The 13,467-nt window shown below is 39.6% G+C and overlaps 1 protein-coding gene and 1 pseudogene across 1 annotated transcript; both read right to left on the reverse strand.

Moving 5' to 3' along the window:
* Positions 1 to 930: 930 nt before the first annotated feature.
* On the reverse strand, positions 931 to 7,114 carry LOC139941122 (monocarboxylate transporter 14-like; annotated as a pseudogene).
* A 2,240-nt stretch (positions 7,115 to 9,354) lies between these two features.
* LOC139939941 (cytosolic beta-glucosidase-like) lies at positions 9,355 to 12,616 on the reverse strand. The gene is made up of 4 exons (XM_071936112.1): positions 11,667 to 12,616; positions 10,447 to 10,678; positions 10,080 to 10,299; positions 9,355 to 9,717 (listed from the first exon to the last, which is right to left on the reverse strand). The coding sequence occupies exons 1-4, from the start codon at positions 12,563 to 12,565 to the stop codon at positions 9,428 to 9,430; spliced, it is 1,641 nt and encodes a 546-aa protein (XP_071792213.1). The 5' UTR covers positions 12,566 to 12,616; the 3' UTR covers positions 9,355 to 9,427.
* Between the last annotated feature and the right edge of the window lie 851 nt (positions 12,617 to 13,467).

A 13,467-nucleotide genomic window follows, 5' to 3' on the forward strand; every position in this document is an offset into this window, starting at 1 on the left:
CCCCCCCGGAAAAACAAAACAAAACAACAACAACACCCCACCCATGTTCCGTTATACTCCGCCAATTCAAACCATCTCTGTATTTGTGGACGCCCTCATGTCGCACTAATACTCGCCCTCAGTCGCACTAATACTTCAATATTTTTCAAGAAATACCCGGAAATTAATTGTCTTTTCCGACCCCAACCCCCATCCAAAGACATCCGTTTTCTCAGGTTGCATGCAAACGGATTATTTTAACCATCGCCTAATGACTTTTCACAACTTAGAGCTCATTCTCTATCAATAATTTGGTCAAAATAAAACAACCTGGTAAGGGCGTTTGTTTTTAAGCACTTCGATGAGTTGACTGATTATTTCCACCAGGCTGGTATTAATGAAAAAGAAAGTCCCTTTTCTACGATGAAGATCTATAGGGCTATGTGGAAGTACATAAGCATTGTCAGAAACACAGACCTTCGCACCCGCACGAATAATCAAAGCCATTTTTTTTTATCAAACTGCGTTTTAGTCCGTGGTTCTATTAGGCGGCCTGCTGGTAAACACATGCGCGTGTGTATTATGAGGAAAAACCAATATTTAGTTTGTGACGCTTTTGTTAAAAAAAAAAACACGAAGACCCAATGACATTAAATAAAATAGGTACAAGGTCCGATGAAGGCAAGCAACTTAGAAATTGCTGGTGTCACAAAGCGGTAATAAGTGGCTTTTAGTCCACCCGATGGCCTAGCACAGACACACTATTGCCCGAAATAGCGCCCTCTTGCAGATTGACCTCCGTCATTGGCCTACCGTCTCACAGACTTTGGACCATTGTCAATGGTTTGTGCACACCCGCCCCGAAGGCGGATTATTCCACAGGTAAAGTCTACAAGTAAAATCGTACGGCGTCCTGTGCGAAATGCAGAACAAAACAGTTACACCAAAATGTTTGGTTTCAGCAGTGTTGTTGTACAACCGTGGGTTTATTTAGGCCTAGTTAAGCTATAATGCAATTTTCAACTGGGATGGGGCAACCGATCTATTGCAGTAGGGACATCTCTCTCTGAGAATTTCCTTAGCTGTTTTACGAAATGCCTTGTTGAAGAGACAGTAAATGACTACATTGCAAAAGCTATCGCCAGCCAGTGGGCAAGAAATTGCACTCTTCTAGATTCTTCTAATCAACTAACACTGACCCCTCCTACTGTGACACGGAACGCTCGTCGTACACGTGCATTGTAGGAGGAGTGACCTATGTTAGCGACAGTTATTTTCAGGGCGGGTACAGTCGATTGCTACGGGGCATAGTTAACTAGGACGTCATCTTGACAGAAAGAGAGGCCAGGCTTTTTCAATTACAATCAGATTAGAGGAATCTATAGAAAAAATATAATATGAGGTATATAATAACATGGAGGTAGAAATGACAGTAACATTGTATTCAAGAAGTACAGATATTAACAGATGTTGGGGTGTCAGCCCAAGAGTCGCAAATTTGAAGTGAGTATTATCGTAAAATTGATGACCTGTGTTCGAAGCTTCTACGAAACATTCGCTGCGAGGGCACTATGGCATTTGCGTCAACAAAATTCGCTTTTCATTCGCAGAAATGAACCAGGCTTCAAACTGCGACTCAAATAGACGACTGTTTTAAACTCTATGAGACTGTCATTAGAGCTAGAAGTGTTCATGGCACGTTTCCGGTTCTCTTGGGAGATGTCCCCCACCTGAGTAGCATCCATTCCACAGCAAGGGCTAGTATCGTTAGAGACCAGATAAACCCCATCAAGATGAAAGCCAAGTCGTAGCTCCCTGTCACATCGTAGATCCAACCTGAAACAAAGATCACACAATCATGTATCATTTACACTGTAAAAACTGGTGTGTCAAAACTTGACACCACGGATGTTGTAAATAATATCAAACAATAATCAAATTTACACCATTAGGAGAAAAATAACCACCAGCAAAAGTTTCAGTTTTTGTTTTCGTTTTAAACAGCAATAGGCCTAATCTGGCACAATTCGCTCAGAGACAGCTTTACTCAATCAAATTAACACAAACAAATTAAACAAAATAACAAATTTGCGAATTAAAATTAATCAGACATTGTAACTTTAAACAACCGTGCTGGGTTTACATTACTCACCGGGGAAGAATCCAAGACCAAAAGTGGCAAATCCTCCCATGACTCCCATCCAGCTGAACGCATTCACCAGTTGGTCTGCACCCAGTAAATCCTTAGTGTATAGATCAATTAACGATCCAAGCGCCCCCGATGTCCCCATGAAGACTACGGCATTAATGAGCATCAACCAAAAGGTGTTCATCCAGGGATCCGCGAATAGACATAGCATTGCAACAGTCGTCATCAATACAATCATGGGTCTTAATTTTAGCCAACCCCAGTCTACGATTGGACCATGAAGGACTTTGACCACTAGATTCCCCACTCCAGCAACCGAGGTGAAGAGCACAGCATCTGCAAGAGAGAATCCATTCGCCTCGGCGTGCGCTACGAAGTAAATAACCCATAAGTCGTTCACCAAACGATTAGAGATATACGGAATGGTTCCTATCCAAAATGGAACTTTCCGCAGAATGTCCAGTCCGAAGTTTCCGAGACTGCAACTATTTCCAAAATCAAAGCAAGTCTTGTTCTCACTTTTGGCCTCTTCGTCTCCTAGAGGTCTGGTGTCACTTTCAGCACCTACGTCTCTTAGTGGAGAATAGGATTCACCCGCGTTGTTCCTCTCGTGGTTGTGGGTAAGAGCACCACAAACGACAAGGTGGAAGAAGATCGCACCAAATAATAACATTGAGCCACTCCAGCCGTATGTATTTAGAAACAGCTGCGTGAGTGGCGGGAACACAATAAGAGCCAACGGGTGTCCAGTGTGGCCGATACCATTGGCTGTGGCATACTGTGTAGTAAAACAACGTCCAACCATCGCTCTGGTTAGAATGTTTGCAAAACTTATACCAGGTGCTGTATAAAAAAAGGGGACAAAAAAAAAAATAGTTCTACCAATAGAAAAACATTTCTTCGTACATCACCAAGCTAACCCGTATCATCATTATATACTGCTTAAAAGCAGCTTCCACTATCACTATCAGAGTCCAGCGTTCCACAGAAGACGATCAGAGCATGCAGATCGAAACGTCGAGTTGAAATCTACGGTTCTTTTCAGAACCACCCCAACTCAATTAGAGATTATCATTACATTGTGTTTAATACCGCAAACCTTTTAAAAAATATACCAGTTGAATAAACATGCAACTTTCAAAAAGCGGAATTTGTTTTCACCAAGTCTTTATACTGTGGGTGCGTTCGTTTAGCTTCCCTTGGTCGACTCCGGTCCGTGGCGTTTTTTTTCCAGGACGAATGTGGGTAATTATCTGCACACGTTCGTCCTGGAAAAAAACCGCCAAACACCGGGATAGACCCGGGGAAGCTAATCGAACGCACCCTGTATGTCATAATATCGTTTTCAGTCCCGAACGAGGAAATCTATCAATTTTATTCAGAAAATTGAAACAATTTACGTCGAAATGAAACAAAAGAGAAACATGTATACCTGACAACACAACAAGAGCTACGGCAAGCTGAACAATACTAGTTGACATGGAAGACACGATGAGTGATGAACCAATCATCAGACCACTTATCATTATTACAGCGCGGGTCCCAAATCGAGCTTCAAGCGGTCCAGAAAATGGTCCTGTAAATAACAACAAAATAAAGATAATCATGCTTACTGAAGTAATCAATAACAACAAAATAAAGATAATCATGCTTACTGAAGTAATCAATAACAACAAAATAAAGATAATCATGCTTACTGAAGTAATCAATAACAACAAAATAAAGATAATCATGCTTACTGAAGTAATCAATAACAACAAAATAAAGATAATCATGCTTACTGAAGTAATAAATAACAACAAAATAAAGATAATCATGCTTACTGAAGTAATCAATAACAACAAAATAAAGATAACCATGCTTACTGAAGTAATCAATAACAACAAAATAAAGATAATCATGCTTACTGAAGTAATCAATAACAACAAAATAAAGATAATCATGCTTACTGAAGTAATCAATAACAACAAAATAAAGATAATCATGCTTACTGAAGTAATCAATAACAACAAAATAAAGATAATCATGCTTACTGAAGTAATCAATAACAACAAAATAAAGATAATCATGCTTACTGAAGTAATCAATAACAACAAAATAAAGATAATCATGCTTACTGAAGTGGCGCCAATTGAAACGCCTAGATTTGTTAGACATCCCATTATGGGAACTTGAATGATAGTGTAGGACAAAATTCTTACTTTTTATAAGTAGCCAGAAGCTGTCTTATTCTGGAGTTTTCTTCAGAATGTTGTTACAAAACCTTTGGTAACTTCCATATGTCTAAATAAATTGTACTTTCCCCATAATGTTTGTATAATTTGTAGGCCATAATACAGCCAATAAACTTTGTTTTACTAAAGTGAAGTAGAAGCAGTAACGCGCACACGTTAAACTCAATTGGGACCAACTCGGAAGGTTGAGTATGCCCGAGACTTGCACTTTTTAGGCGCTCGGCTTGCAGCTGAAGACCTATTTTTATATATATTTTTTTTTTGAGGTTTTCGAGACATTCACTATTTCTCGTCCTCCCCAACGCTTCGTAAACCAAAAACCAAACTGAATTGAGCCTTGAAACTCGAGTATTTGAACATCAGCGTGAGACGGCCCCTGAACAAAGACGGCATGATGACGTCATTGGCGCATACAATCAACGTTTCTTGTTTGAACAAAATCACACCACCTCTTGTTTTTGTACAATACCGGAAAGGTTTCAAAAACAACAACAAACAAATACACATTCCGGTTGTACTGACATAAAGTTGTGAAAGACGGGAGAAAAATTTATTAAAAAACGAGTAGGCCATACAGTTTTTGATCATAGCTTATTTGTATGAATCGTAGACCCGTCATAGACTCTTCGAATGGACTATGTAAATTGTATTTCGTGGGAGCGAACTACCACACTATTACCACGCGCCTTTTTGATGGAAGGGCTGATGATGGAAACTCGTTTTTGTATCAGTGCACAAAGATCTATATATTCTTCTTCTTTATGTTTTAAAGGAACACGTTGCCTTGGATCGGTCGATTTGGTCTTTGAAAAGCGTTTACAACCGTTTGTTATAAAATGCATATGATTAGAGAGATATTTTAAAAGTAGAATATAATGATCCACACAAGTATTACTCGAAATTACGTGGTTTTCCTTTTACCTCGTAGACTAACACGGTCGGCCATTAATTATGGGAGTCAATGTTTTGACTTATAAATGGCCGACCGTGTTAGTTCGCAAAGTAAAAGGAAAACCATGCATATTAGAGGCACATTTGTGTGGATCATTGTATTCTACTTTTAAAATATTTTTCTAACCATCTGCATTTTTAAAACAAACGGTTTCAAACACCTTTTAAATACCAACTCGACCGATCCAAGGCAACGTGTTCCTTTAACGGTTCATGAGGCACGGGCTGAAGTTTCACATAATCGGTACCAACTCGAGGTACCTATTCCAACAATCATTGTTCATCATTCTTGTTGAAAATAATCCAAACTGCGACAGCCTGTAAATAAAAATTAGATTAGACCAGTTTTCGAAAGATTTTCAGCGTAAAACTTGAATAATCTCTTGCCGTTAGAAACATTTCTTTGGATCGGACGGCTATGACAAGAGTTTAAAACCGATTGTTATAAAATGCATTAGAAAGATGTTTTAAAAGTAGAACACACTGATCCACACAAACATGCCTCGAAATTGCGTGGTTTTCCTTTTACTTTGCGAACTAAACTTGACTATACACAAAATGGCGTGCCGTGTCAATTCACTATACGTGTAAGGAAAACCATGCAATTTCGAGGCATACTTGTGTGTAAACTCTGGTCAACTCGCCCGACCCAAGGCAACGTGTCCCTTTCAGCCAGCGGATGTTAAGATAGTATTGTTCACGGAAAGTGGATATATAGTCAGACAACCGTTGTATATGAAGCGTTTATATGAAGAAGGTCTTTCTTGAATATTGCAGTACCTGCTATAAGCCGTACTTTGTTCTGCGAGGTCAGCGGCGTAACCTAGAAGTGGATATGTATAGAAAAATATTGCATACTGCTTACATTACCAACCAAAAGGACCTTTAGAATACGTAGTAATGGTATAAATGCTAGGGATTAAACGGCAGGCCACTAACTTAATAACTAAATCGCAAAAACATTTTCACAAGACGAAAGAAGTCAAATGAGGGGGAACAGTTGTGCAATTACAACACAGAAGTGGATCAACCACAGGACTAAAGAAATATCCAATTATATTTGGGTATTTCAAAGTCACAAATCCAGGGTTTATGACCAATCAAGGCAAGGGGTGAGAAGAAAAATACCGCCAGCCAGATAGTTCCCCACTGGGAACGAGGCTGGTTTGCGTACATGTTGACTCCCAAAATGGCGGACGGGACTGGAGGCTAATTGCATTGATGGCAATCTCCTTATTCTTGATGAATTCGACAGAGTTCAAAGATAACAAAATAGTGCAGCTTTGGTAAAACTGACTTCAGCATGTGAACAGACACAAGTGGCTGATCTGGCTCGGTCTTTTCCCACAAATGATTTTAATGGTTTCAGTTGAGGAAGTACGGAAATTGTTTTACAAATTAAAAGTTCTCATAAAGCAAAGGGACCGGATGGCGTGAGTTGTAAAGTTTTGAAACTGTGTGCTAATCACTAATCAGTTAGTTTTCCCTTTACATAAGCTTTTCCAGGCGTCTATCACTGTACTGGGAACTTGTTCCCACCCTGTGGAAATGTTCAACCATTGTTCCTAATCGGTAGAAAAATGGTGGCAAGATACAGAATGTGTTTATTTAACCTACCTGCAAAGTCGGCGACTCCGTTAATCATAGCGATAATCCAGCCAACCAGCCACGTTTTAGAGTGGAATTGTTGCTTCAAGACAGGTAGCATTACTCATAAACCCTTGATGAGGCCAGTCCATACAAACCAAGTGACGGAAACACACAACACGGCTTTCCAGCCACCTTTTCGCCACTCTGACATGCCAGCTGTTTGCTTTCCGCCTACACCGATCCGTTATGTTATGGCTGCTTTTGGATCACCATCCGCAGAAAAAAAAGTTAATGCTCAGACGTGCTCGACCCGTCATAAGTAGAGTCTTTCTCGAAATCAACACAACACACATGCACATGAACAGGCGTATTACTCGTACCCCTGCCAACTCGTCAAACGAACTCGTACAAAACGCCTGCCAACTCGTGCACAAAATAAACTCGTGCGCCCACAAACATAAGTACTTGTTCACCCTTTGTAGACACACAAACCCGTACGCATGGTGTATGAGTTAGTGTTCGAAAGCTAAGCTGACATCGGGAATTGTTAATTCAAATACCTATTTCGTAACAACCATAACATCATTATTGATTCCCTGATGATTTGACTAAGGCTTTTAATTTCACATCACTTAAATAATACTATAATTTTATATTCAGTAATAAATGAAATGCGTAGGCCGTGTGGACGGCCTTTGGCTTTCGATCCAAACCTACGGACCTTCTTTAGAGGCAAACACAAGAAATGCACAAACAAAATCAATTTATGGCAAAAAGAGGAGCAAATGATCAAGGAAGGGTATCTCAGAAAAAAAACGGGAAAGTTATGGCCAATCAAAGTTACTAAATGTATTAATATTTATGATATAGCCAACCGTTTGAAACATTAACGGAGGAGTAAACATTTCCAAACGGGGAAAAAAAACTTTTTAAAATCTGTCATGGTTATAAAGTTATTTACTTTCAAAAACATAGGTGCCGTCTGAATATTTTAACATAATAAAAATTCAATATCAAACCATACATTCTTAACAAAATTCAAACAAGATACACTCTATCTTTCAGGTTAACTAAAAGTTGTTAACCATTTTAATAAAGAGTAACACTTACAACTTATCAGCAATATTTGTTATACTTTGCATACCAAAAGAAGTGGATTATACTCGCGTCGAAATGGTATAGTGTACGACTTTTCGTGTGTTTGACCAGCGTGTTTAATAAAGGTCGAAACGTCGAATCATCAATTCTTCGTATTTACAAGTCCTTATGTAAACATAAATGGTGTTGATATTGAAATGGTCACTGAACATAAATACCTTGGGACTCGCATTGAAGGCCATTTAAATTGGAATGTTAATACACAGAAATTATGCTCTAAGGCTAATCAATGTTTGTATTTTTTAAGGAAACTTAAGATTTTTAACATTGACCGGGATATTATCATGTTGTTTTACAAAAGTGTAACTAAGTCTGTCATTGCATTGTCTTGCATTGCATGGGGGAATGGTCTGTCTGTGGGTAATCAAAATAAAATCAACAGAATCACTAGATCTGCTAGTAAGCTCATTGGTATTCCTGTATAAAAGACTTAGGTTCCATCTACGAGGCAGCTCTATAGTGTCAAAACTCGAAAGTATACAACTTGATGTAACCCACCCACTTCATACACTTTTGTTTTTAATAAGTCTGAGAGATTGCGTCAACTCAAATCCAACTCTAATCGTCATCGTCTGTCCTTCTTACCCATCAGTGCAATTTCTTATTTTAACAACAATTTTAGTAGATAACTTGCTTCGTACTTCCCAATCCATGTCTTCAATGGCTCCAGGTAAAGTGGCGTAAAGTTTACGGATATTTTTTACAGTGTAGTGGGAGGGGGGGGGGGGTGGGGGCGCAGGAAACAATCAATAGAACCATTTCAAACAAAACTGACCAAGAAAACATATTGTACAGTAAACCAGCTGGATACCAAGGAAGAATAGTAACATCTGGTTTAATATCAGAACAACAACATCAAAATAATAAGCTATAATTTTTACGACAGCGTATTGGAATTCGAAGAAAAATTTTATTACAGGAAATTTTGCAATACATTATTATGATTTGTATTAATTTATTTATTAAATTTTCTATTTGTTTATTTATTTTGTATTATTGACTTTAATTTGATGTATTTGTTTTTGTAAATTGGGGGTGTCAGAGTTCCCTTCAGTCTACAGTGAATTACATATTTCATTATACATTGTATTATTTTCGAAAACACCAAGTTCAACCACTGGAAGGGTATTTTGTTAGTTTGTTTGGGTGTTTGTTTGTGTTTTTTGTGTTTTTTTTTTTGTGTTTTTGGTTTGTTTGTTTGTTTGTTTGTTTGTTTGTTTGTTTGTTTGTTCTTTGTTATGTGTGTGCTCGCTTGTTTGTTCGTTTGTTCTAGTTTGTCTATTGGGGTGTTTGTTTGTTGATTTTGTTAATTTGTGTTTGTTGCAGGATCTTGTTACACCTTTCTGTGGGCGTGGGTGGTAAGCGCCTAACAGAGGCGGAGTTGAATCAAACACAAGAGCAGCATGAATGCAATAATATGATAATACGGAGTGGCTGCAGATGCCTTATTGCTCTCATTGGGATCCTGGAACCCATTGTAAGCGGCCAGACCAGCGAAGAACTTTGCCGATTCTTTCTCGGTTCGTGGACGTTCCGGATCGTCAAAGTCTACATAGTGGAGACCAAAGCGCTGACTGTAACCAGAGGTCCACTCAAAGTTGTCCAACATTGACCAGGCGAAGTAACCTCTGACGTCATTCTCATCCAGTAATGATGCTACAGAGAAAAAAAAAACACGGTTTGGGGAACAGTTTAATATATATGGGCGTATCTGACAGTAACGTCTCTCACATTGTGTAACCCAATTACGGATTATTCTTCTTGCGCTGACATAAGTAATTTCCCCGGACTTTTGGCGATAACTAAGAAAAAACGCGACACCTTTTGAAACGAAATTGTCACAGGTTAGTTTTATTATACATATCTATAATATAGAAACCTATATTAAAGGTTTTTACTTGTTTATGCCTCTAAAGAAGGCCCGGTATTGGATCGAAAGCTAAGGCCATCTACCCCCTACTCATTAAAGCATTAAAACAGTCGAACGGTTTGATAAAACCAATAAGGCACGCCTTTACCTTTTAGAACTTCGTTGATGTACGCCCCATAGAAAGTGATCCTACTGACATCGTTGAGTTCGGACACATCGGGAGTAGAGACGCCATTTTCAGTGATGTAAATCGGTTTGCCGTACTCTTTTTGAACCCAGTTCAAGAGTCTACGAAGACCCCATGGCACTGGACGAAGCCAGTCACTGCCCGAGGTGGGCCACTCTTGCGGCTGGTACCTAGACACGTCCTTTAAAAATGAAAATATGAAGGTGAAAATATGGTGAAAATATGGTTATTTTTAGCAAGAAATTAAACTTAAACTCTCTTAATGTAAAAGAGTGAGGTGTTCAGTAAACGGAAAATAAATAATCCACGGTAACCATTTTGACCTAACCTGGTCTTCCTCGTAATTTGGATCTGTGGATGATTTGTAGTTGTCCTTGCACACTGTGGTGGTGTAGGCGTTCAAACCAAAGAAGTCTCCGGTACCAGCATTGAAGAGTTTCTCTGCCTCGGTGAAGGCTGGAAGACGGCTCTCGCTCAAGCCCTGAGACAGGCTCTTGTTCCCCACCTGCCATTTCATCACGTCCGGGTAGTCACCATTCTTGAAGATGGGATGAGCAAACCTGGATGGAAACAGATATGCTTGTGGTAAGGAGATTGATGTGGTTTGAAGAGGAACACACATTCTCAAAATATGCATCCCTGTAGAGACATCTTTTGTTCTTTTCTTTCTATTGTCCCTGTACTTAATATTTCCCCACATAATTTGTACACAAAACTCCCTGTGGAGCACCCCGGTTTAAAATGTTCCTATGAAGTTCTTTTAGTTTCCCTTTTTGTTTTGTCCTTGGTCTACAGAAAGTGTCAAAATAATGTGAGAGCTCATTGGTAAACTTACAGAAGAGGACTTAATTTATTGTCGTAAAATATTGATCGATTTAGAATATTTTGGAATAACTTTTGGACCTGTGTGTGTGTCTACCTCTGGAGAGAATCCCTTTGGTCTACTCTGAGTTATCTTGTTAGTGTGACTCATCATATAAAATGCTATTAACTCTCTCACTGAAAAGTTACCACTTTGTGTATGAAATATGTACTAAAAATGTACATGTTATTGGGTCAAGTCAATATCAAAACACATTTTATACGCGATGCAAAAATTAATAGCGAAAACGGCGAACACTATAGGGTTGCGATTGGCGACGTTCGTTTTTCTTGTGTAGTCGTGATCAACACGAGAAGAGATACTTAAGAAAGACTCTGCTAGGGTGGAAACATCAGCCCATTTTAAAACTATTTTTTTCTTTCTTTTCATTAGTACCATCGGTCCTTTTGGTTGCGGGTAAGTTGTTTTGCATTGGCTAATTATATTTTTTAAAAGTGATATATTGTTTTGTGTCCAACAAACACCTGGATCCAGATTGGTAGACTTGCCCAGTCCTTCCGAACCAGTCGTTGAGCCCTCCACCATCAGTGATTAATAGTAGGCTATTACTAAACTAGCACCGCTAATCAGTCTACGTTTCGGTTAAGTGTCTTCACATTGCATTATTCTTTGTTCCCCCAAACTAACTTATAAAACTTAAGATAAAGAGCAATAAGTTGACTTACCAGCCGGCCGTAAACTGCATGTAGCGTTCAGCTGCAGCAACATGATTTGGGTTGGTCTCGTCTTCAGGCAGTCCAAAATCTGTACTCAAGGTGATAGAAACTTGTCCATTGTACATCGCTTTGTACTTGTCCTGGTACGTATGATACGCCTTGGCATGAGACTTGACGATGTTGTGTGCACACCTGTACGGCGAGTAACCCGGGTCGTATTTCCCAGGGGCGAAAACACCGATACCGTAACCCAACCAGCAGACGACATACGGCTCGTTGAATGTAATCCACAGTTTAACCTTGGCGCCAAGCCGTTCGAAGCATACGTCAGCGTAGTCGTCGAACAGCGCCACCAGCGTTTCGTTCTCGAATCCCCCGTATTGGTCCTGGAGAGTCTGTGGAAGATCCCAGTGGTACAGAGTCACCACGGGCTCGATCCCCTCCTTTAAAAGTTCATCCACCAGGTTTTCATAATAAGCCAACCCAGGCTCGTTGAGGCTAGCCCGGGTACCGTCTGGCATAACCCGGGGCCATGAAATGGAGAAACGGTAATGGGTGAGACCGAGCTTTTTGGCGAGTTGGACATCCACTGGGTACTTGTTATAGCTATCACAAGCTACGTCACCTGTCTGGTACGCGAAACATCTACCTGCCTGTGAGAACGTATCCCAGATGCTTTCACCCTTGCCGTCGGCGTCCCAGCCTCCCTCCACCTGGTAGGCGGACGTCGCCGATCCCCAGGCAAAACCTTCAGGGAACTTCCCGTAAATCGGTACATCTCTCTCGGTGTCGTTAAAAATATTGGGGTAGGCGAAATTTTGAGCCGCGGTCAACGAGCTGGCCAGGATGCAGAGGGAAATAACAATTCCACTCATCTTTAAAAATCTGAGTCCATCGGACAGAGGCATTGCTGGGTTGTCCTTCAGTAGTGTGTAGGGTGGTGTGAAATGGTATGACCAATAGCCTCAACGGTAACCCGACAAAAGCAGCTTTAACTCCTGTTTATTTACAAACATAAGAGATCGGCTTTGATTGGGTAGTTGGATCACGAGACCCAGGACCCAGTGAGCATAATCCGTTTATGATCAACGCTAATTTGACACAATGATGTCAACAAATAGTTATACGACTTGGGGATTTTACAAGCCGGGACTAATGTTGTGTAATGAAATACTGGCAAATAGTACATGCAAAGTTGAAATTATCTTTTACGGGGTTGGGGGCGTATCCCTTTATCACTATAAGTAAGAATATTAACTTGTTTGCTCAACAGATATATAAGTTATTGCGGCTCTTATCGATATGTTTCAGGGGAGACGCTTATCGTTAAGTTTCATAACATTGATTCTCCTAAGACTTGTGCAGTATTGGCACAAATGGTTGAAAACCACATACACGTCCTAATTTTACCATGATTCTGACCAAGATATAATTAAATTATATATCTGAACATTTACAGAACATTTACAAGCAAAAAATATTGATTTCATTATAACGATAACAGTAATGACAACACGTTTTTGAGTATAATAGAAATAAGTCCGGGAACTGTTCTCATAAGAACAAATTAAAAACAAGTTCCTGATATATACCTCGGATTGCAGCAGATCAATATATGGTTCAACCGTTTCCACTGACCTGATTTTTTTTTTTATAGTCATCAGGATACTGCAATGTCTCAAAAACACACATCTTTAAAACAAAACTTTGAATAGAGGGCATATCATTGGCAATTACTCCGAAAATAAACTGCCATAAAAGCCTTCCTGTTAGGAAGCACTGTAGCTGTTGAAAAAGCCAACGTTGAGAT

The sequence above is a fragment of the Asterias amurensis genome, chromosome 1 (genome assembly GCF_032118995.1).
Source record: "Asterias amurensis chromosome 1, ASM3211899v1".
Lineage (NCBI taxonomy): Eukaryota > Metazoa > Echinodermata > Asteroidea > Forcipulatida > Asteriidae > Asterias > Asterias amurensis.